This window comes from Phalangium opilio, unplaced genomic scaffold, assembly GCF_054372755.1.
Source record: "Phalangium opilio isolate 3A_F unplaced genomic scaffold, DU_Popi_V2 ptg000041l_1, whole genome shotgun sequence".
NCBI lineage: Eukaryota > Metazoa > Arthropoda > Arachnida > Opiliones > Phalangiidae > Phalangium > Phalangium opilio.
In genome coordinates this window covers 1,409,016-1,430,668 of record NW_028324165.1, presented here as the reverse complement: position 1 = coordinate 1,430,668, position 21,653 = coordinate 1,409,016, and the positions used below count along the sequence as shown (strand labels likewise).

Below are 21,653 nucleotides of genomic sequence, written 5' to 3'. Positions count from 1 at the left end.
GCCTCTTTATTTTTACGCTTGCGAATGTACTAGCCTAGCGGCGCGAGAGCGCTGTGAAGGAGAGTTTTTTTTTCCTCTCTCGTCGTTTCCTCTTCTCCGTTACGCGTGCAAAGCGGGGGAATGCGTGTACAACCATAGCGGCTCGCGTTTTCTCTCCGAATAGCACTGAAATTTTATAGGAATATATCTCTCGGGTTCCTCTTCTCCGTTACGCGTGCAAAGCGGGGGAATGCCTGTACAAGCCTAGGAATTTCTCTCCCAACGTTTTTTTAATTTTACACGGAATTTTAATTCCGGTAATATTTTTTTTTTAAAGCGGGGCATTTTTTTTTTTACTTTTGCAATATGTATAAATCAAGAGGCGTTAAATATTTTATCCATGTTTTATTCTTTTTACATAAAGTATTTTTTCTAGTAAAGTATTAATATTACGGATGCGTTCATTAAAATGCAATTTATCGATATAATAATAGTTAAAACGATCCTCGTAAGGTATTTTATATATTACGGTAAAAGGGCAAAAAGTAACCTTTTTTTTCACCATTGTAAGAGTCTTTTAAATTCGTCTTTTCTTGATAAGACAGATATAGTCACATTTTTCCGAAGTAACGTCTACTTCGATAGGCACATTGAGCGTCCGTTTTCCAAGAATGAAAGGGCAGTCAGGGTACAATTGTCTATGTTTATCGCGTACCGATTCCGAGGTTGTCCATACTTGAAGAGTCCCGTGGCAAAAGAAACATCTGAAGGTATGGTCCGTGTGGACTAGCGTTTGTTGCCCGAAAATGTATGGACAGTCTGGGTACAATTGTCTATGTTTATCGTTTACCGATTCCGAGTTTGTCCATACTTGAAGAGTACCATGGCAAAAGAAACATCTGAAGGTATCTCTACGGCCTAAATAAAACCCGTCTCGCGCTAGTTCGCCTGCATCAACGTAAAGCGACGGCCACGATTGGAAAGTTTTTAAACGGGCTTCTTCCGAATTCATGTCGTGTTCAACATCTCGCGATTCTTGGGGTCGCTGAAAATTTCTTGGACGTAGGTATCCAAAATTGCCTTTTGAATGACAGACTTTGGAATGCGAAACTCCATATAATCAGAGCGGGCGGTGGGTGGTACGTCGTGACCCTTGTCGTCTTCGATCGGTACGTTGTTTGTTGGAAGTCCGCGGATGAAGGGACAACTAGGAAAATGACGTTTGTGTTCTTCGTGCACAGAATCCCGAATTTTCCAATCGTTTAATATACCGTGACAAAAATAACACTCTACGGTATCGTGACCATACGTATATAAATAAAAAAATCCGTCTCTAGCTAGATCTCGGGGGTTTGTATACGGACCCTTCCAGCGATGGAAACTTTCACGTCTTTTCGCCTCGGTGTTCATACTAGTTATGAAACCCAACGTTCTTTTCCGTTTGCTTATATAATTCAGCATGTACAACACCCCCCTAGCGGCTAAAATAATAATTCATGCCCAGACCCGTTCGCCTTCCCCCCACACCCCTAAACTTTAACTAGAACCAAACTCAAAATATATCAAGAGCCGACCCCCATGCCACCAAACTAAACCTATAACTAGAACTGCCACCCCCCTCTCTCCCCAAAACTAAACTCTAACTAGAACTCCCCCTCTCTCTCTACCCCCAAGCTAAACTCTAACTACCAAACTAAACCTATAACTAGAACTGCCACCCCCCCCCTCTCCCCAAAACTAAACTCTAACTAGAACTCCCCCTCTCTCTCTACCCCCAAGCTAAACTCTAACTAGAACAAATCTTTGCCCAGACTTGTCAGCCAGCCCCGCAGACGTTCTTTGTATACAAAGTTGTTTACGACATTCGAACCAAATGGATCCCCCCAAGATTAAAGATAATTCGTGCCCAGACCCGTTCGCCATCCCTGCTATGAACCTCTCACCCCCCTTTACAAATGTTGTTTACGTCACTCGTCTGCAAATAACACGACCAGACATGTTCTCCCCCCTTCAGAGAATCTGTTTTCAAGCTGTAATATGTGTATGTTGAAAAAATAAAATCATTTTTAAAGGAAAAAATACATTTATTCATTTTTTTTACATGTAAATATCATTAAGGATATCTAGATTGCACGAAATATTAATTTCGGCTTTGTTAGAGTGCGCCCATAAGGCGTAAATTAAAGCCTTGTCAAAGGCGCAAGCCGTTCGGTGCTCACCGACGGGGTGAGGGTACAAGCACCGTACGGGAAGAGAAATGATGTCCGCGGTCGTGGCTTTCGGACACTTGAAGTCGTTCAAGTCGTGAACCGTTCTGTTGAGACGGTCAGAGAGAAAGGTGACTTTTTCGTCACCCTTTGAAAAGATTAGGTCGACCCCCTGTAGACCGGCGGCGAGGCAATCGTCGAGTTTGGCGTATGAGGTTAAGCCGGCATTCCAGTCCAATCGGTGCAGATTACGCGAAACCCACTGGTTTTGCCGTTGTTTTGAAATCGAGACGTGTGATTTATTGTACGGCGGCGCGAATGTCCAGGAAACGGTAGCCGGTTTGGCCTCGATGGTTGTTATGGCCAATTCTTTCACGATAATGTCCGTGCTGCCATCACTACGAGTGCGTCCGTTCAGGTATTCTAATTCAATAACGGCGGACTTCATAATAATAACTAGCAGCGAGTCTGTGGGTGACTGTTTAAAACCGAGCCGGGAGTAGATATGAATCCTCTAACGACCGTAGGGCTTCTTTTATAGAGATTGGTTGACGTCATAACACCAACCGAGTCGGGATTGGATACGAGAATTCACGGGGTGTGTGTTTCTCTTATAGAGGCTGGAACGGCTGACGTCATAACACGGTCTAATACCGAGTCGGGATTGGGTAAGAGAATTCAGTGGGAGGGCGTGGTTCTCTTATAGAGGTTGGAAATGATGACGTCATTCATCCACGGATCCCTCTTAAATTTCTTGAAAAACATGTTTGTGCTTCTTCTCCTCGTTCTGTGCATAATGTATACAACGCAGTATATACCGCAAGCGGAACTGTCTGGGGGCTGCAAAGCCCTCCTATTATAGTTTATTTTCGTAGAATTTTCTCTCATAAATGTTTTAATATCTTCTGTCAAGGGACCCAAACCCAAAGAATCAAAATAATAACATTGTTTATTCCCATCGATATAGAGACAAATCCAATGACTACCGTTTCCTTTGTGATTATCTAGATTTATAACAATGGAAGCCGGGTATCGAAGGATATATTTGGGTAGAACATCGCGCGGGTATACGCCCATGAAACCGCGGGTGTATCTCAAAACCCTTCTTATGGTTGAAGCGTTCATGGCGAATCTACAACGACTGTTCTATTATGATCTATGTGCATTAAACTTTGAAATTCTGAATAAACGATCAAACTCAGCGTTTCGGGTACTGGTTCTTCGAACCCGAGTTCAAGTCGCAATTGTCCTTGTCGTATAGGGTTGTAATGATTTATATCTGACGCGGTACCATCTTGAGTCAAATCAAAACAGTAAAGCGTATAACCTTTGGGATACTCCTTCATAGATATTTCGTTACCATCGTCTTTGTAATGAGTACCAGATCCGGTAAACAGAGAATAATATGATCTAGCGTAAAGACCCTTTTTGAAATTTGGTCGCAAAGGCTTAGCGAGTACTTGTTCCGAGCCGATAATCGGATTAATATAATTCACGTTAAAGTTGTTGAATTCGAAAGGGTTCCAACTCAATTTGCCGTTATACGAGTTATGAGTTACTAAACCCGCTGTTAATCTGTTTGGTAAAACCCCTAAATATACGTTATCTATAGTAGTTTTTTGAATATTTGCCGAAATGGTAAAAACTTTCACTTCTGTCCTAGTGAATGGATATTTAGCCGTGGCTTTAGTCCAAGCCGATTCTAAAGCTAGCATTACCCGAGGGGCTACTCTCACTTTACGAATATATAAACCTACTTCGAGTATTTCGTGCTTGTACCACACGCCACCGGGGGGAGGAGCTCCGAGCAAAACAAAACCCGGTTTATTTCGGGTCATCCTGACTCTAAGACTGACGCCATTGGGTATGAATTTTGAAACGTTAAACATATCAGCGTGTAGGGCTCCGTACATTTCAATCTCTTTCGATTCCTTTGCTAACTCTTTTCTAACAAGATGTCCCTGGTTTTCAGTTACAGAAACCATTTTCCCAGCCGTGTCTTTATGCCATAATGAAGAAGTTAAATGAGATTTTTTAGCGTCTCCGCCATAGTTTAGCAATGTTTCTAGGTAGGCCTTGAAGGCGTAGTTTCCGGTTGAAGATGAAATAGACGTATCATTGGCGGTCACTTCTACCGTATCCCAGAGCGAATGTAAAAAATTGTTGATGGGTCCTACGTTATCGGCTTCAACAAGATCGGTACCGTCCGTATGTACTATTTTAGCTCGAACATAAAGCATAGTTAGAGAGGCGTCAATATATTCTTCGCCATTTCCGGGAACGTAAAATTCAATCTGAGAGTCTCCATCCAAAACCGAAATAGGTCGATAGCAAACATACTTGGTCGATTCTACCGATGTTTGAATCGGGACAGATTCGAAAAAATCCAGCTCAGATTTTGTCGCTTGAAACATTTTTAGGAGAATATATCGTGTCGTCTTGACCTGTAGGGTATACGACGGCGAACTGGCTTTATTTTCCTGGTAGCCGCTCGTTTTATACCTTTTTTACTTTGAGCCCGTTTTCGTTTCAAGGGTTTTTTACGTCTGCGACGTTTCCCCCCTCCCCCATGCTGTGTTCTAATATCATCTAAAGTTTCCGTTACTCTTTTCTTAGCAGCCTCTTTAATATCCTTGCCCGATACTACGTCACTGAAAATTTTGGTCCCCGTACTAACGGCTTTTCTGCCGAGAAATTTGGCACCGCTTGTAAGCAAAGGCCTAACAAACCTTACCAATCCGCTAAAAAAGGATCCGAACCCCCCGTGCCCTTTCAAATTAGGGTTAGTCCCTATATAATAACTTCCGGTTCCGGTTCCGGTTCCCGCTTGATTATTGTAATATTGCTTGTAGCAACATTGTCTCCGTTCTAAGACGTCTGGCTTAGGCATCGCAAGTGTAGTTTAACCGTTAAGCTCCCGTATTCAAATGGCGCCGGTTCCCCTAAACTATTCCTTATATTAACTTCGATGATATCAAAGTAATTTTTACCAACGGGTACGTAATGAGGATTGGTAAAGGTTTGAAATATTTGAGACCCGTATGGTTTCTTGGCATCAACCGAAACGATCCGTAGTAAAGGAACCGAGTGGTCGCCTACAATCTGATCGCTAGCGATATTTAAATAGATAAATAACTGGTCCGGAACGTGGTAATTCAAATTAGAGGGCCTTTGGCTACGACCGATACATTCGTTAGCTTCATCGTATCCCAGTATTTCGGCAATGGGTTTTTCGAATTTTAAATAAGGTTTCAATAATCTTTCAGGTTGGTTTATAGTAATGTGCCCGGTTACGTTATCGTAAATCAGCCGCGGTGATGGGCCATTTTTGTCAAACGAATTATTTATGACGTTTATTAAATGTTCTATAGACTTGTAAAACCCCGGGGGAACGTCGGGCGCAACTATGGTCTCCCGCCTAGCGTCTTTACTTTTTCTCTCTCTTTTCTTGCCTTCGGCTACCTCCCCTACTGTATATTTGCTCCCGTATCTGGAAACGTTATGAAAGCTAACATCACGTTCTTCCTTAGGCCTTGGCACGTTGTAAAAAGTAGACGTATACATTATATCTACTAGAGACACTTCCCATTTTCCATTTAAATGAATAGGGTTAGGTAGCTTGGTACAGTAATGCGCCCTGGTATTATCGGGAAATAACGAGCCGTTGACGTTACTTGGTAGGGTTAGGTAAAACGATTGATTCGACATCTTCTCCACGAACCCAAGAGGTTTGGGTTTTCGGGTAACCTTCCCAAGATACTAATAACTCCAATTTTCCACGCCTTTTTCGTCGCTTTATAATTTTTTCAATGTTGAACCTTTCAGGTTTAACCGTTTTCTGAACCTCTTCGCGATAGAACACGCCACTTATAGGGTTTCCTTCCAGATCCTTTAACTTGTAAATCACTGGATCACGGGCAGTTCCGATAAAATCAACTTGGAAAACTTCGGCGGAGTAATTGGCTTCGTAACCCTTTTCAAAAACCATTTTTACTTTGCTAACCCTGACGTAATCACCCACTTTTATTCGGGGAGGAGGGCGTTTTTTCTGTCCTTTGTTTTCAGTCCCGTAAATATTTCTATACACTTCTAATATATTGGTTGGCTTAACGTTATTCGGCGTCATCTTAATAGTACTATGCCAAGCGCCGTTATACGCCGACACTATATCTCGTAGGTGGTCGATATACCTTCTAGTATGGAGATGGGTAAACAGTTTAAACATACGAGACTTTAGCGTTCTATTCACTCTTTCTACAATGGGGGCGTGGTGGACGTCATTCTCGGTTGTAAAGAATTTAACCCCCTTTTCTTTGAGAAATTTTCTGACCGAGGAATTCAAAAATTCCTTCCCTTTATCCGTTTCTATTCTAATCGGTATTTGGTCTTTGAATATAAGAGCTAAGGCTCTAACAACTTCTTTTCCCGTCTTACGTAGTAAGGGCACGACCCATAGTTTTCTACTAAAACAATCTATACACGTCAATAGAAACGTGTAGTTATCATTATCTTTGGCCAAGGATCGCATGTCAACCAAGTCTATTTGGTACAAATCACCGATATTGTGAACTATAATTTGGCGCCTCTTAAACTTTTTACGAGCCGTTTTATGCAAAGTATACGGGGTGGAACTTTCCAAAAACGAAATTACTTCCGCTTTCGATATACCATCATCTTTAACAGCTCGATGTAAAGCGTCTATTCCTGAAAACGAAGCGGGGTTAGAAGGATCATAGTATATGGTTTTTAATTTTTCGGTGTTGTTGGGTTGAAGCTCAGCCATTTTGGTATTATAGAAGAAGAAGATTTCCTTTTCGTAACGTAACGAGCCCCGCTTGAATTTTCTTTATTGTAATTTCTTAGCCGTCTCTTTAAGGGCGTTCTTTTTGGCGGGGAAGTGAAATGAAGGAGAGGAGGAGGGGGAAGGATGGGGACTGGTTCGGGAGAGACGGCGTTTTTTGGTCCTTCAATTTCTTTTACAATGCTATGAAAATCGCTCCAGCCTTCGGGTATTTCTTTAAGGGGGGAAATGTAATGGTATACTAACTGCGCTATATCAGAATTTTTGATCTCTCGCCCGTTTACAAATAGTCTTCCTTCTTTCGACCACCTTAAGGTCTCGCCAAGCGATTGCAACTGAGTGAAAACCTTCTTTGCTCTCCCCTTATATTTGAGGGGGAACATGTCAATCCATTTTTCGGTCGGATCCGGCACGATTTCTCGAGAAACGTTATTGTACCTTTGGACTAGCTGTTGGTACATAATCCATTTGGAGCGATCGTCTAACGATTTGTTGTTTAAAACCGTTTGCATCTCCCTATTCAATTCTTGCATAACATCTGTCTTTAGAGTATCAGCGGGTTGAATAGCGGGTTGAGACGGTATTTGCCGTTCATTCAAGGGTACCAAGGTCATTTTATGGTACATTACGAACTAAAAGCTCCGATAACCGAGGAAAGAAGCGGTACGAGTAAAGAAAAAAGACCTTCTCCCTTTTGGTTCGATAAAATAGCCCTTTTCTTTTTCCAAGCTATTCTTTTACTAGCTATTTTGCGTAGGTTATTCTTATACCTGTATAGCCTACTTCTTTGGGCCAAATTCAATTTCACGTTTCCGTGTAGCGTATTTAAAACTAATTCTGATATAGCGTCTATTAAACCTTTATCCGCGGATCTTATAAAGGCGTGTCTAGGCCCTTTTTTAAGTTTACTCAAGAGTGCGAGAACGTCTCGCTGTGATGTAATCGCTCGGCGTTTCATAATTCAAATGAATGCTCTTGTATGATACGAGTCTTATTTATCTCTTTTTGGGCACGTACACTACCATGATCTCATCGGGAAATATGTTTGTTCTAACCCTATAATCTTCGGGACAGTTTTGTTTAAAGTCCAGTAGCAAATACGAATGAGGTTGTTCTGTAGCGTCCATGTAACTCTCCATTAAAAATTTCGGGTTACGCGGGTACATTTGTCTAGCTAGATAATTTATTTGCAATTTATCTCTAACCTGCTTGAACAGTATCAAATAATTTGTGTTTAAACTTATGTCCCTAGCATCGCTGGATTTATGATAAAGATTTTGAGTTAAATATAGCACGCTTAAATTACGATGATGACTAAACTTGGTAAAAATTGAACCGATCAAACCTGATTTGTTCTGATCCATTAAATCGTCTATTACTAGAAGACAATTTCGAGAGCCGTCGTACTCGTTCATATCCGGCAAACCTTCCTTAAAGACAACCAAACCTTTCAATCTGTCGTAAAATGGTTGATATTCTGAATAATAGAAAATAATTTCAGCGATATTGGGTTCAAACATTTCCCGATGATTTTTAATGATTCTTTCGCAAAGAAACGTCTTTCCAGCCCCACTCGGTCCATTTACCGTTATGGTACACGGGTGATAAAAGGGATTCATTGTTCTCCGAGCTCTCGAGCTTAAATAAATTAAACTTTAAGTGGCCAAACGTTAATATAGGGGTCGCGCGCGTCTTCTTCTTCTAGCGTGTCGCGGAAATGATCGCGTCGTGCATAGCAAGGAAACGCGCCGCGTGTCGCGTATGACAGGGAAACGCGTATGACAGGAAGCGCGGGAAAAAAAGGAACAAAATCAGTTTAAATTTTTTTTTATTTTAAATATACAATATACACTTTTAAATAAATTAATAAATTAGTCAATAAATTAATAAATTAGTTTTAAATTAGTTTTAAATTAATAAATTAGTTTTAAATTAATAAATTAGTTTTAAATTAGTTTTAAATTAATAAATTAGTTTTAAATTAATAAATTAGTTTTAAATTAATAAATAAATAAATCAATAAATTAGTTAATAAATTAAGTTGGGTTCTGGTAGCCATAGGGGACTGTTTTGAAATTGTCTAGTATACGGATTTTATCGACCGTGGCTCTATAAACTTTGTGAGTGTCTATAGAGACAAGCGTGTGATTGGGAAGCCTCGAAATGTGTCTCGAAATTGGAACAGTTATGGGCAAAAGGGGTTTGTCTAAATCAACGCCTAGTAATCCTTTTAAAGTTTCGTGATTGACTAGTTTCTCGTTAGAGACATTAAGACGAAACCCTTTGACTTTGGTTGTATTGAACCTTTTGCCAGAGTCTGGATCTGTTACCCAATAACTATAGTTTTTGCATCCTCCACTGACAAAGGTATCAATGTAGGCGTTTTTACCATAACCTTCCAATTCGTTGGTCATTTCACCCAGAAAGTTACCAGTTTCTATTAGCGGTATTCCCAGGGGGGACATGTACACAAGAGAATCTGTATCGTAGTAATAGCATTTATCCCCGACAATTTCCAGATATTCTAATAAACAAAGACGGGCCATGGCCGTTGTATAGCAGGCTATAGAGACGTTGGTATGCTTCAAAACAACGTCGGCCTCAGTCGTAGGAACCCATTTGACTAGCAGCGTTTCTTCATTTATGGTTAAAACGCTTTTTACTTCAACATCCGGGTTACTTAAGAGTTCGTAAAGTCTGCGGGGTTCTTTGATAATTTCCGTTTTGGTTGGTTTCACTCTTTCCCCGAATTTACCCCAAAGACTATTCAAGGCAAGTTTTGCTACGCTACGCAACCCTTCGTTTCTTTTAATCTTGACTGGGTCTAAAAGTACCCCCTCTCTAATTTTAAAATTTTTAATATAATTGTCACGTTCCTCGGGGGTAACGCAATTCGAGGGGTAACCACTAGCCGTCTGCTTATGAAGAAGGAACGAATCAACGTATTTTTGAAACAAGCCGGCCTCGCCAGTTTCAGGGTTATATTGTCGCACCTTGTATTTCCAGGCCTCTATCTTTTTTAGGATAACATAACCCCGATTTACAGCGGCACGAAGTTCATCAATCACCCAAGTGCCGATTAGTTTTCGCTCTTCGTCGGAATGGCGACAGTCTCCTTGGAAACGTTTCAAGGCACACTCCCGGCAAAGAGTGAAAACTAATTTATTGTTTAACCTTGTGGGCAAAACAGGGTGAAAGAGGCCAATTGGCGGCAAAACTTCGCATTTCAGAAATCCATCGAATGTGAAAATGTCGGGAATATTATCCAGTAAAATTTCTGGGTGCCCGACTTTCAGCTTCTTTCTCTTGTTGACGAAAGGATAGAGACTAGTTACGTCAACGTAATGCATTTTCTCGCTGCCGGATACTTTATGGTATAGTTTAAGTACCGACGTTCTTCCACCAAAAAAGGCATCGCGAGGATTTAAAGGTTCGCGTACTTTTTCTTTAATGTTTTCTGCTTCCAGAAAAACACCAATAGCCGGATTATCGGTTTTATCTTTAGTCCAATCACATTCCCACTTCGTTATTACTTTAAAACCCGCTTTCTCGATTCGTTCCTTCTTTTTTAAAGTTCTGACGTACAAGGTGTTCAAGGTTTGACCAGGATCACCTTGCAAAGATTGGTTACGGTTGACTTTGTAGCATTTGGGGCAACCATGGAAATAACACCCGTTAAACTCTAGAACATCTTTATCACAAAGGCCGTCCACTTTCATTTTCAAAACTTTGGCTTCAGAGCCGTTAAACGCAGACTGTATATTTACGCCGTTTTCGTGAGCATACCAGGATAACCATTCTATAGCCACAAGTGACTGATTATCAATCATTCTATAGAGGTTATGAGGAATAATGCCTATAGAATCTTTATCCATAAAGTGTCTCCTGTATACCCAGCTACACAAACCGGCTATAGTACACGCGACCTGGAAAGGTTCCACCTGGGCAATGTCCAAGAAAATTTTTCTAAAAGCTAGACAACCTAACTTTAATATCACAACATCCTTGATGCAATAAAACTTTAATTCCTCCAGAAAATTAAAGCCTTTTTTCTCCTCAATTTGTTTATCGTACCACTCCATAAACTCTTTGAGATTTTTGGAGGTTAAATTTTCCGACCCGTAAGCTTCTGGAGGAGGCATTTGGTTTTCTAAGACATAATTTGTTGCTAATTGATTATTAAGGTCGAAGACGTGATCTTTAACCACGTTAAATAAAAAATGAGGGAAATAACCCTTTGCTGCATCTTCTAAGCCGAAAGTGGCGGCGAATTTAGAGAGTGGTACGGAGATAAAATTGAAAGAGTCAAGGAAATTTAAATTAAAGACAGTTAAATTTATAATTTTAGTGCCGTTAATTATGCAGTTAGGTTTAAATTCTTCGCCTAGAGCCATAATCTCTCGCAATAGAAACTGATTATCGTATCCGCTAGCATTATGAGCCAATAAAGTTACCTTCTTGACAGAGGCTAATGTTCTTAGAAAAGCTAAAAAATTTGAAACAGGGTTTGCTCCTTCAAAAACTCTCTGTCTCGGGCCTAGTGACCCACATTTCCCGCAGACGAAACCAGCCTCGGGCACATCGATACAACTTTCGCATACCATCTCTGATACGCAAAGGAGAGGCTGGTGGACTAACGCCCCTTTTTTTTCCTCAGATTCTAATATCTGAATCGCTTCAAAATCATAAAAAATATAAAGCAAATCAGGGACAACTTTCTGTTTCTTAGCTTGGCGAACTTTAGGAGGTTCTTCTTTAATTACCTGAACGTAACAATAGTGTGGACTGGGAGTGTATCTACTGCACACAGAACAATAGGTCTCACAGCACGTATGGGGCTGATTTTTACGCTTAAATAAATTTATTTGCGTGAAACATTGTTTGCAATGAAATAGTTGTGCGCAAATACTCTTCCCGTCTACACCATCTTGTTTATGATAATTAAAACATTCATCTCCTTTGAAAACCTTGAGACATTTGTCACACGCTCGGTCAGCACCCGTACAAGTTTGATCTCGTAAACAATTGTAACAATAAAGATTGCAACTATGATCTCTCTTGTTTCTAAATCCTACCAGACAATTTTCACAGTAATGGTCCATCCCGAACAAAGGTCTTAAAGACGTGACGACGTTGTAATGTCTATTTTGATTAATTAATATCAAACGAGGTCTATTGTCGTCATTGTCGATTTCCCCCAAAATCAACTCGGGCAAATTATTTTTAAAAATATATATTAATATATTATATTGCGCTAATTCGGCTTTAAATTTTTGTATAGATTCTACTTTACCGCAGTCTTTCGGGTTAACTTTAGCTTTGCGGCAAAGCTCTATAGCGGCATCTCGTTGAGAGGCCGTATCGCCTCTATCCGCTCGTGTGTACGAAATCGACTTAAATTTGTTTTTAAGCGCGATATTAGTCGGGTTTTTCTTATGTTCCGAATGCGCAATTGCCACGGAAATCGCTCTCGCTAGACAGAGATTATCATTGTTCACTATCCTGATAATTCCTCGAGAGTCACGAGAAAAGATATCAAAGGACCGCACTCCTTTGGGAGCAGCACGGCCAAACCCTTCTACCGGGATTCTCACCACGTGAAATTTTAAGACGATGGGTCCCAAAAAGAATCTTTCAAACTCATCATCGTATAAAACTGACTCTATCTCATCTAAAACAGATTTAGAGTCCAATTGGTCAGCTCTACGAAATGAGAGTGATATCTCGCCCCTGTTTGGCAAGCTTAAACTTTCGGCCGTTATCTGAATCATATCAGATGGAGCTAACCTATTAAGAACGGCCTGGACAATATTGGCTAAGCCTTCAACCAAATTATTAGTTATTCTTACGGTGATTTCGAGACCCGTTAGGTTAAATCTAGGGTACATTTGCACTCTTTGATCCGTAATTTCACAGTGAGGTAGAGAATCTATTGGCGTCATAACTGCCCCCCTCGCTCCGCCTCCAGATTGGTCAGGGAAATTACTAAGACCCGAAAAATCTATAGAGGCGAAATCGTTTTGAGAGGCGAAACCCAGCTCTGGATTATTGTTTAAAAAGTCGCGAGCTATACGATCGTTCTGGGAAGATTCAAATTCCCGCACAATTGATTCTTCCTTTTCGAAAATGTTAAAAGCTTTAATCATGTTTTCATCTTGCTCATCAACGAGTAGATTTTCAGCTTGCATTTCGTCTATATCGCGTTGACCTATGTCAAACGCCCTTTTTTCGAAACGAGCCATATATTGCTCACTACACGTTAAAGGCAGATTATTAAAGAATGTTTCCAACTCTTTAATGTCGCGGCATTGTTCAGGCTCACGCGGTACGCTTAACATATATTTAAATATGTCTGTAAATGTTTCAAGAATAGCGTATCCTCTATTTGACAAAAATGGCGGTAATATTTCCCCGACTGTAGCTGGGTTAAGTTTGAGTACTGTACATAAATCAAAGAAAAAAGCGTAGATTTTCTCAATGGGCCAAGGTCGCGAAACAACCAACGACTCGATCTCTAATAAAATAGATTCTTGAGCGTCTATATCGCGTTGATTTATTTCTAACGCTCTTTGTTCGAAACGGGCCCTATATAGATCACGATACGCTAAAGGCACATTATTATAGAGTGTGTCCAACTCTTCCGCGTTGCGGCATTGTTCGGGTTCACGCGGTACGCTTAACATATATTTAAATATGTCTGTAAATGTTTCAAGAATAGCGTATCCTCTATTAGACAAACAAGGCGGTAAAATTTCCCCGACTGTAGCTGGGTTAAGTTTGAGTAATGTACATAAATTAAAGAAAAAAGCGTAAATTTTCTTAATTGGCCATGGTCGTAACGCGGCCAATTCCTCGATCTCGAATAAAATAGATTCTTGATCCATCTTTACGCGTTTTTATAGTAAAAAAAAAAACTTACGTTAAATGCTATCCCCATGAAAAACAAAAAAGAATATAAAAATACGTTACCTTTCAAATCAAGACGTGTCCGGGCAGGTTTTGTAAAACTTTTCTAAAAGCGAGACTATGCTATTCGTCTTTACTTTATAACTCTGAAGTAGAGAATGAGTTTTGCATACTCAACATATCGCCTTATATAGGTCATAACACTCAGCTTACCCCCCTCCTCCCCCCCACATGTTGTACGTAACGGCTTTTTACGAAGCAAAAATGTAATCTTTTTTAGATACATCCCCCCTCTCTCCCTCTAAAGAGCCCGTACTCTAACAAGAACCGACCAACACAGTTTCGTCCAGGCCTGTTTACCCTATATGAAAGAGGCCAACCTTAAACTAGAACTGCCACCCACCCTCTCTCCCCAAAACCAAACTCTAACTAGAACTGCCACCCCCCTCTCTCCCCAAAACTAAACTCTAACTAGAACTCCCCCCCTCTCCCCAAAACTAAACTCTAACTAGAACTCCCCCTCTCTCTCTACCCCCAAGCTAAACTCTAACTAGAACAAATCTTTGCCCAGACATGTTTACCCTATATGAAAGAAGCCAACCTTTAACTAGAACTAACCCCCCCTTTCTCCCCCCCTCTAAAGAATGAAGACATAAGCCATGTTAGGGCTCACTTTGATTTTGACAGTCGAATAAGAAGGTCGCTTGAATTGTAAGTAGAATTTTTGCGTAACAGTTTTGGGCGCTCGCTTGGTATAATAGCAACGGTTGCTTTTTTTAAGATAAGAATGGAAGTTGATAATTTTCGTAAACGAAAACTCCCGTCCAAACCTCGTAAAATCAATTCGAGATTTCATTTGGGAGAAGTATTTCTATCTTTCGGATTCACGTCTGATCTCAATATAGAGATTAGAATATGCCAGAAAGAACCAGATTTGTCCACGTTTCGCTTTGATGTTGACACCTGGCAAGCTTTTGCATCCAAAATTGGTCCGCTTAGCGGATGGACAAGTTGCCAAGAACCCACATCATACGACGCTATTTTAGCCGATACTCCATTATCTTCGACATCAGCACACGCAACCTTTAACAATCTAAAGCTGGAAACGAATATCAGGGGTGGAGACAGTATCGACTTCACATTGAACGCTTCAGAAGCAAGCGAGTTAAATCGATTAATGCCATATATTAATGAACATGTGAAAAAGCTTGTATCGAACGAACAGGTGTATTTATTACTTGGTGATTTGATCTGCGCTGAACTTATTACCATATATAAAATATTACACATAGGTTACGGTGAATTCTTTTCTTTCGAAGAAATTGAAGATCATATTAATTTTGATCGTGTACTATCATATTTTGGCTCGTACGTTTCACCGTATAAAATATTAATGGCTTTTGAAAGTAGATTAAAGGAACGCGGAATAAGTTTTGATTTTCAATCGTATAATATATTTAATATATTAATGTCTCAAACTTCTTATTTAAAGAAACGTATAAGCGTTGTCAATCTTTTTGGCCTGGTGTAAATTTGTATTGAAATAAATTTTTTAAAACGTAATTTTTGTCATTTGATCTGGATAGGCATATATATTTATAGGACCATAACAAGACGTTTCTAAAGCATTGTGGACAACATTAACTAGTCTACAAAGAAATCGGCTAGGATTGTGTTATTATCGTTAGAAATCATTTGAACTCGGGGTCAAATTCTTGTTTTTTTGTGACAGCGTCTAGACTTGTAATATTTATTAATTTATTGAAAGACATGCGGTTAGGGTACATGGAAATCGGTGTTATTATTATCGTTAGAAATAATTTGAACTCGGGGTCAAAATTCTGTTTTTTTAGATATGTGAGATGGTCTAGACTTGTATTATTTATTAATTTATTGAAAGCTAGGGTACATGGAAATCGGTGTTATTATTATCGTTAGAAATCATTTGAACTCGGGGTCAAAATTCTGTTTTTTTAGATATGTGAGATGGTCTAGACTTGTATTATTTATTAATTTATTGAAAGACATGCGGCTAGGGTACATGGAAATCGGTGTTATTATTATCGTTAGAAATCATTTGAACTCGGGGTCAAAATTCTGTTTTTTTAGATATGTGAGATGGTCTAGACTTGTATTATTTATTAATTTATTGAAAGACATGCGGCTAGGGTACATGGAAATCGGTGTTATTATTATCGTTAGAAATCATTTGAACTCGGGGTCAAAATTCTGTTTTTTTAGATATGTGAGATGGTCTAGACTTGTTTTTATTAATGTATTGAAAGCTAGGGTACATGGAAATCGGCTAGGAATGTGTTATTATCGTTAGAAATCATTTGAACTCGGGGTCAAATTCTTGTTTTTTTTTAGATATGTGAGGTGGTCTAGACTTGTATTATTTTGGGGTCTCGTTTGCTTCAATAACAACTTTTGAATATTGGAAAGATCATAAGGTTTTTGTATTGGGGTATATAGAAAGAGCGTCGGAGACTAAAAGAACCCCCCGGTTTCTCCATGGTTTCTATAAATACGGCAATTTACCCAATACAAAAATCACTCTCAGCCTAAACACTGACGAACCACTACTACTAAGACTAAATCCTGCACCAAACTTTCAACATGTGAGTATAATGTTTTTTCTCCTGAAACCATAGAATAAGTTTTTTGGTTATTTAGGGCACCCAACCCTTTACCGTTTGGGAATGAGGTATTTGAATTCCTAAACCCACCTGTCCAAGATGAACCTTTGGAAGAAGAACCTTTTCCTCTAGCTGAACTAGAGGAAGTGGTGGTGGAAGGAGGGGAGGAGGGAGGGGAGGAGGAATGGGAGAATGAGGAATTGGATGAGGAATTGGATGAGGATGATGAAGATCCTACGCCATTGGATTGCAACATCCAACGGTAAACATTCCATGTTTTCTCCTATTTTTTAGTAGCTATATTTCCTCCATAAAATTTGATCAGGATCTTAGCCCAGATCCGTCAGGAGGCCGAGGAAGAAGAATGGCTTGCCAACAACGAAGTACGCCCGGCCATCGAACAAGTGTACTCGGTCGAGACAAATTATGTTATCGAAGCCCTGGGTCAAACCCTATTGGGTTTCATGGTATTCCCTGTAGAGCCCCTAGAGGGGGCACCCCTAGTCGAGGAACAGCCCTTAAACATAGCTAACTGTTATTCCGGCTTGTAAGTTATATAGTTTTTTTCTTTTTTAAGACCATTTCTAATTTCTTTTTTCTTTACAGTCTCAATACGGCCATCTTAAAGTTTTTTAAAAGGAGAGCCCGAATATACAGGGAATCCGAAGGGGAGGTTGATGCTGACGGCGTGATTGACGCCGCGTCCGTTCGGAGAGCAACCGAGCACGACATACGTCGGGCGAAACTGTTCCTCGACAAAGTGGCCTACGGGGTGCTCGCCCAACAGATGGTAGATCTAGGGCTTTTTCGATAACATAAATATCCGCGTCTCGGGGGGCTATTCAATTTCCCGCCCCTAGCCCCCAAAGGTAAGAAACCGTTTTTGTATATTATAAGGGGGGGGGGTAAAGAGTGTCTGGGTTTCAACGGTCCCCCTCCATACTATATATACGGAGATTTTCCCAATACTAAAATCATTCTCGCTTTAGCTTCGGCCAGAACATCATCCACCATTATCATGTGAGCATACTGTTTTTTTTCTGAAATCGTGGAAAGACTAACTTTTGAACTTATTAGGGCGTACAGTCATATTGACGATGTTCTTTTGTACACGGACGACGAGGAGGACCCGAGACAAAATTTTTACGAGTGGCAACAACGTCAGCCACCCCCACATCAACAGCGTCAGCCACCCCCACATCAACCCCAGGAAAACCCGCCGAGAGTAAATGAACATCTGCCAAATGATTGCAGCCTCTTCAGGTAAAGTCTCTATATTTTTTAAAACTTTAATGGCTATATTCAAACATTTTTTATAGGATCCTTGCTGATGTCCATAAGGACTTAGTGAGGATTCGCGCGGAGAATCTCGGACATGGTTTTGATCTCCGCGAGGACGACGTTGTCTTCCGGGAGTTGAGTTCTCGACTCATACCATTCGTTGACATAACACCCACTCCCGGAAACCCTATGCCGGTTTACGTTAACACGTCTCTCTCGGGCTCGTAAGTTAATTAGCATTATTTTTTTAAAGATGGATCCCTAATATCTTTTCTTTCTATTTTTAGTCTCAATGCCGCTATCACCGACTATTTCAAGGGGAGAGCGGGTACCCCCAATGAGGGAGTCCTAGACCGGTTTAGGCAAAAGCGTTTCCTCATAGCTGTAGCAAATGATGTTCATTTACAAACAGGCCTTTAATCTTTCAATTTTTTTCTATTTAAAATTATATATATATATATACAAATAAAACATGGATAAAATATTTAAAATTATATATATATATATACAAATAAAACATGGATAAAATATTTAAAATTATATATAGACAAATAAAACATGGATAAAGTATTTAACGCCTCTTGATTTATACATATTGCAAAAGTAAAAAAAAAAATATTACCGGAATTAAAATTCCGTGTAAAATTAAAAAAACGTTGGGAGAGAAATTCCTAGGCTTGTACAGGCATTCCCCCGCTTTGCACGCGTAACGGAGAAGAGGAACCCGAGAGATATATTCCTATAACATTTCAGTGCTATTCGGAGAGAAAACGAGCGCAGCTATGGTTGTACACGCATTCCCCCGCCTTGCGCATGTAACGGAGAGAGGAAACCAAGAGAGAGGAAAAAAAAACTCTCCTTCACAGCGCTCTCGCGCCGCTAGGCTAGTACATTCGCAAGCGTAAAAATAAAGAGACGGTCAAAGGGAAAGAGACGGTGAAAGTCAGGGAACCAAGAGAGAGAGAGAGAGAAAAAAAACTCTCCAGCCTTCACAGCGCTCTTGCGGGTATCGGGCTGGGTAAAGAGAAAGTGAAAGTCAGAATAAAAAAAAGGGGACTTAGCGCAAAGAGAGAGCATACACTCAAGAACAACCTCCACCCTTCAGGTGGAGGAGGTGAGGGGGAGACACACCAACCCCCCCCTCCGGGGATGGAGGCATGGGGGCAAAAATTCGTCCCCCCCTTCGCGGGTATAAACCATGGGGGAAAAAAATTCATCCCCCCCTGCGCTGCCCGCGGGTATCGAGGCTTACTATTCTCTCATGAATCTATATAACTATGAATATACAGCGCTATCATATGCCCCTTCTATCATGCCGATTTTCTTTGGGTGTTTACCTCCTAGCTTTGACGCGTTTTGCGTAGCTCTAATAGCCAATCACAAGACAAGAGGAAGTGAAGTTTCGAATTTACACACCCCCGAACTCTGCCTTCCTTCTCCCGCTCCTAACACTAGCAGGCATGTGACTGCTGATTCCTTTCGCTAAGCTCCGCCGAAACCTTATCGAGAGGTTAGACAGCGTAATTACGCAGCTGTATAATCATCTGGGAGCACGGCAGTGCTCCCAGCCAAGTCGAGCACTGATCGAGCACTGACATCCTTTTCTCGAAGCAACTCGTGGCACTTTTAAGCCCACTGTAACTTCGTGATGGGTACAGGTAAAAGTCTGAAATTTTGCTTGCCGCGAGGACTGTCAATCCTAGCTATAGTTTCCAAATTTCAAGTTCCTACCCTATATACTTTTTGAAATATCGCAGGTGAAATTAACCTTATATTGTCACTCACTCACCGATCATCAAAATTCTAAGGTACTTCTAGGGGAGATAGAAACTTAAAATTCATGATTTAGTTTTCATTTATTTTATAAAGCAAAGAAAAATTAAAACATCCCGAAATTTTTATAAAATTGTTCTTTAGTTCTTTATTTTAAAACTAGATGGCGCTGCCGTCTTTTCAACAGAAATAGTGTATGTTCTTGATGAAAGGACGTAATGGTCCAAAGTTAACCGAAAGTTAACTATTTATTAAAGCTAATAGGAGTAGTAGTTTAAGAGAAATGTGTTGGAACTGATGCTACATTCTTATATTAGGATATCGCGTACAATCTTTATTACATATTCTCTGCGGGTCGAAAGGGGTAATTAAGCGTAAATATGGACAAATGTTAGCGATTATATTGGCAAACGAAGTACCACGAGAGGGTCTTGTTTTAATATAACTACCGAAGTATAACGAGAGGGTCTACAAAAAGAAGTGAGATCCTGTGAAAAACATTAACATGTACAAAAATGGACCAAGCCTCGCTCGTGCCCTCTCCGCCGTAAAACGTTCTGAGATCCCGTGTAGAGCCAAGTCTGCCTTTTGTTCTCATTCAATCGCCAATTGAACAATTATGTTATAAATTAAGTCCTTTTCCTAATTAATAACCAATATTCTTTGACTCTATCATTATTATACATCTTTGTTCGTATCAAAAATATCGTTATATAGATTCATGGTTAGGCCTATATTAATACAAGATCAAACTTAGTATGGATGAAATCTTTAATATCATATTGAAACTCGGACCAGAAAAAAGTCTTCAACTGTGATTAGTGTTTCTTTGTAAGCACACGGGAAATTAATTTGGTCAAACAACAAGCCATTTACAAATGTGGAATAAACTCTTGTTCGTGATCAATGTGCCTTAGGAAGAACGCTCTTGACTATGACTTGGAAAAAGTATGGGCAATTTGAATGGGTTTGAAGACTACACAGCCAGAAAAAAAATTCATTTATATCCTATATGGAACATATTTAAATGTGTTGGGCAAAACGTTCACACTTTGTGTTATTTTAAGATTCTACATAACGTATATTTGAACTGTAGCACTTACGACGGCTCATCCTCTTGAATAATGAAAATAATAAAATGCCCTCTTTCCCGTCATCGCTGGTACTCCTTATTTCGACCAATAATACTTTGACATCAGAGAGGGGGTGCCAGAACGAAATAAATTGGTAACATGTCATTACGCAGCGTCACCTAGCATTTGATTCACTGAAATTCCGTTGAATATGGGGAGAGCAAAGAAAAGTTTAAAATACGACCGTTCGATTTTCGAGCCAAGATTTTTCTACACAGTTAGAGCTGAAATAGATTTACATATGGGGATTTTTAGTACTATATTTCCTATAAAACACCCTTTTTCTACTATAAAATCCTATTTTTCATATTTTCCTATAAGGAATAAAATTTTTGGCTTAGCTCCCGGGTGTTGCCTTTTGCCCCCCCCCCTGGGAAAAATAATGAATGGCGCCCCTGGGAAACATTATTGAGTATATAGGCAGAGAAATAACCCAAACAGTATAACCTGTCTTTGCCGCAGGTCTTCATGGTCAACCAATCACCGTTCTATTTTATGATTTTCCCACACTCCTGCTACAGTAGCTCCACCGTTTGGTGCTTTAGAATATTTAAAATTTCTTGGTGATCATTTATTGCGGAAAGCAAACCTTGTAAAAATGTTTCTCTTTGCCTGCCTACTCGTGCCAAACTGCCAATATTAGTGTGCGAGTTTTCCCTATTATGCTTTTGTACCTTGCCAAATTTGTCTAGTCTACTGACAACTAGGCCTATAGATCTTAAAAAATATTTTCTTGCAATCCTGCTCTCAATTGATAAAAAAAAGCATTTAAAAGAATTAAAAAGTATGACTAGACAAAAAATATTTTGTCAATATTTTTAAACTTGTTGGCTTATCTTATTTAGTCTACTGACTACAATAGACAAAAAAAAATGCTTTCTTGCAATCTTTCTCCCAATCATTGGCATAACAGTTGCGCGACAGCTTAGAAACC

At 39.9% G+C, this 21,653-nt stretch overlaps 2 protein-coding genes and 2 long non-coding RNA genes across 6 annotated transcripts in view; 3 read left to right on the top strand and 1 right to left on the bottom strand.

The window, feature by feature from the left end:
• The window catches only part of LOC149679214 (uncharacterized), a 137,160-nt gene that overhangs the window by 5,321 nt on the left and 110,186 nt on the right, over positions 1-21,653 (top strand). The window lies entirely within an intron of this gene.
• Positions 14,534-15,456, top strand: LOC149679224 (uncharacterized). 2 transcript variants are annotated; one of them, XM_089834867.1, is made up of 2 exons: positions 14,534-15,118; positions 15,186-15,456. In XM_089834867.1, exons 1-2 carry the CDS (start codon positions 14,681-14,683, stop codon positions 15,285-15,287), a joined length of 540 nt encoding a protein of 179 aa, XP_089690993.1. In that variant the 5' UTR covers positions 14,534-14,680; the 3' UTR covers positions 15,288-15,456. The 2 variants fall into 2 exon arrangements, with proteins under 2 accessions (XP_089690993.1, XP_089690992.1); XM_089834866.1 differs by having other exon boundaries at positions 14,550-14,604; positions 14,675-15,456.
• LOC149679223 (uncharacterized) lies at positions 15,687-18,220 on the top strand. 2 transcript variants are annotated; one of them, XR_016365912.1, is made up of 6 exons: positions 15,687-16,514; positions 16,570-16,794; positions 16,858-17,079; positions 17,139-17,401; positions 17,522-17,552; positions 17,610-17,710. XR_016365912.1 is itself a non-coding variant. In XM_089835716.1 (4 exons), coding segments are annotated over exons 1-4 (657 nt in total). In that variant the 5' UTR covers positions 15,687-16,512; the 3' UTR covers positions 17,347-18,220. The 2 variants fall into 2 exon arrangements, 1 of the variants encoding a protein (XP_089691842.1); XM_089835716.1 differs by having other exon boundaries at positions 17,139-18,220.
• LOC149679222 (uncharacterized) lies at positions 19,157-21,544 on the bottom strand. Its single transcript, XR_016365709.1, has 3 exons — positions 21,309-21,544; positions 20,690-21,033; positions 19,157-20,594 (listed from the first exon to the last, which is right to left on the bottom strand). It is a non-coding gene; the product is annotated as an uncharacterized LOC149679222 (long non-coding RNA).

What these genes read in the sequence shown, in the direction of transcription:
- LOC149679224 (XM_089834866.1), top strand. Translation starts at nt 14,681, where the DNA reads ATGGAAGTTGATAATTTTCGTAAACGAAAACTCCCGTCCAAACCTCGT.
- LOC149679223 (XM_089835716.1), top strand. An exon ending in TTGGATTGCAACATCCAACG is followed by an intron (nt 16,795 to 16,857) that starts GTAAACATTCCA and finishes AAATTTGATCAG; the next exon opens with GATCTTAGCCCAGATCCGTC. An exon ending in GCTAACTGTTATTCCGGCTT is followed by an intron (nt 17,080 to 17,138) that starts GTAAGTTATATA and finishes TTTTCTTTACAG; the next exon opens with TCTCAATACGGCCATCTTAA.